General features: G+C 60.8%; 1 protein-coding gene across 1 annotated transcript in view; it reads right to left on the minus strand.

Moving 5' to 3' along the window:
• Positions 1-2,511, minus strand: part of POLG (polymerase (DNA directed), gamma) — a gene marked incomplete at its 5' end in the record, with an annotated part of 9,586 nt that overhangs the window by 3,457 nt on the left and 3,618 nt on the right. The window contains 9 exons of the mRNA XM_009702724.1: positions 19-70; positions 163-409; positions 513-648; positions 1,114-1,231; positions 1,329-1,382; positions 1,502-1,662; positions 1,918-2,037; positions 2,152-2,223; positions 2,414-2,511. The exon at positions 2,414-2,511 is cut by the window's right edge and continues 22 nt beyond it. Of these exons, the coding sequence (XP_009701026.1) occupies positions 19-70; positions 163-409; positions 513-648; positions 1,114-1,231; positions 1,329-1,382; positions 1,502-1,662; positions 1,918-2,037; positions 2,152-2,223; positions 2,414-2,511 (1,058 nt within the window). The remainder of the gene's footprint in view (positions 1-18; positions 71-162; positions 410-512; positions 649-1,113; positions 1,232-1,328; positions 1,383-1,501; positions 1,663-1,917; positions 2,038-2,151; positions 2,224-2,413) is intronic.

A 2,511-nucleotide genomic window follows, 5' to 3' on the forward strand; every position in this document is an offset into this window, starting at 1 on the left:
GCCCTCCCCCCTGCCCACAGTCGGGCCCCCCCCCCCCCCCAGCCACTCCCCTTCCTCAGACAGATGAAACCTGGAGGGGAGAGTGACCCATGCCCAGGTCCCGTGGGTCACCGCCACCATCCCCGTCCCCGCTCACCCTCGGCCTCCCCGTGCAGCACCCACCTCCGGACACCCTTGGTGACCGCATACATCTGCTGAGCCTTCTCACGCGCCTGCTGCTGCGTCAGCCGATGGTTGAACTGCATCAGCAGCCGCTCAGCAAAGGGCTGCCCGGCCCCATAGATGCGCCCGTAGTTGAAAATTTTGGCATGCTCCCGGCTGATGCCCACCGTGGTAGCCGTCTTGCTGTGCAGGTCTGTCGCGTTGCTCTTCTTCCCCTGCAGAGTCATCCAGCCGAAGGCTGTGCAGCCTGCCGGGAGGGGAGCAGGGGTCAGACACCAAACAAGACCGGGCTTAGGGGGTCACCCCACTACCCCGCAAACCCATTCCCCCGCAGCGCAGCCCTGGCTCACCATGCATGCCAGCAAAGTGTGCCTCGCCAAGGACAGCAGCTATCCACAGCTCCTGGGAATCCACGTCCGCGCCCACCAGGGAGTAGCCAGGTGGCACCTGGACCATGGCTTTCAGCTCACTGCCCACCCGGTCGGCCTGCGGGACACGACACCCAGCTCAGCACAACCCCTTCATCTCCTCTCCTCCTCAGCAGCACAGGAGCAGCCTTCCTCCCGCAGCCGCAGCACCCGGCACGATGCTCCCCATGCTCCTAAGTTTTGCTCTGAAAGCCAAAACCAGGTTTAATGCACGTGTGGAGCATCGCCTATTTGGTTACTCCCCCCAGGCTCCTCCAGCACAGAGAAAGGGAGCTTGGGGAAGGGCAGGAACAGGTGCTTCAGTGTTTTCTTCTCCTTTCACCACATTTTGAAGCACAGGAGCCTCTGCTGACTGCTCCCTCTCTCCCAAAGCCAAAGCACATCAACAAGAGAAAGGCCCCAGCACCAGCCCTGCCACCTCAAACCCCAGCATCCAGCCCCAGCTCCCATCTCCAACCCACCAGTCCAAAGCACGGAGAGGATGCCTCAAAACACCCCTGCAAGGATCCGAGCGCAGCCATACCCGGGCGTTGCTGGCAGTCAGCCACGTGGGCTCCACAGCCCGGCGGGTGATGGTGCCAGCGGTCACCACCTGCGGCAGGATGGCTCCGTAATCATCCTCCTCGTTATAGTCGGGGTGCCTGGGACAGAGGTGAGGGTGAGCATCATCCTACGAGAGCCCTCCCAGAGCGGCGCAGAGGGAACCATGGTCCCCGCTGGGTCCGTTCCTCCCCATACCTGGTCACCACGCGAGGCAGCTCCCCTTTCTTCAGCCACACCACCATCTGGGAACTGGGGGGACAGGCAGCAGGTGAGATGCTGAGCCCCCTGCATCCGTAAGACTTTCCCTGGCTGCGATGCAGCCTCCACCCGGAGGGATGTCATGATTCAGCTGAAGGCAGTCTGCTCACCTGATCCGCTTGTGAGCGTTCCTCCAAAACGAGATCATTTTGTTAATCTCAAGGGCTCTGGTCCCATGAGTGCGGCCCACGGCAGCCCGCAGGGTGCCATCCTCCATCTGGGGCAGGAAATCCTTGGCAAAAGGGCTTCCCACGTTGTTATCGTTCCCATCCTTAGCAGCAAAAGAGAGGCCAGGGCTCAGCGTGCCACCACTTCATATCAATAAAGCTCTGTGCATCCTCCTGGCCCAGCTACAGAGATGCGTTTCCACCACCCAGTCCCATGGGACAAGAACACGGGGGTCCCAGGAGTGCTGCAGCACCGGAGTGACAGGCAAGGTGACACAGCTGTGCAGCAGGACCAGAGGAGCTGGGACACAGAGTGGCCAGAAAGCCCCCAGGAAGAGCCCCAGGAGCACCCAACTTGCCTTGTGAGGAAGCTTGAAGAACCAGCACCCGGGGATGTTGACATCATTGTAGGGACCATTGCCATGGTGGTACGAGGGCTGGCTCCTCGCCTCCACTAGCTTGCCCAGCTCATCCATCTCCTCCTGTGACCAGCAACACAACGCAAGGTGATGCCGGGAATGCCCCTGGGCATGGCAGGAGATCAAGGAAAGAGAGATAATCCGCCACCCCATTCCACAGTAAACCCCCTTTACCTGCTCCAGGCTCTGATCCGCTCTGCCCATTTTCTCCTCCACATCCACCTCCAGCTGGCTCAGCTCCTCCACCTGTGGCAGAGAGGGACCGCAGGGGAAGCCAGGTCAAACACCAATTCTCCAATGATTTAACACTTCTTAAAAAAAATTTTTTACTTCCAGCACCTGGAGCTGCACACAGGGCTGGTTTTCACATGCACACGGGAAGGAGCCCGGCCCCACATGTCGCTCCCACCAAGGGACCCTCCATCCCTTCCTTCACCTTCTGCCACATCGTGCTGCCATCCATCGCCAGCAGCTCGTCCTCCACGACAGCCTCCAGCCCCGGGGGCTGCTCCTTGCCTTTCTCCCGGCAGTGCT

Source organism: Cariama cristata, unplaced genomic scaffold (assembly GCF_000690535.1).
Source record: "Cariama cristata isolate BGI_N322 unplaced genomic scaffold, ASM69053v1 scaffold40126, whole genome shotgun sequence".
In the NCBI taxonomy this organism is placed as follows: domain Eukaryota; kingdom Metazoa; phylum Chordata; class Aves; order Cariamiformes; family Cariamidae; genus Cariama; species Cariama cristata.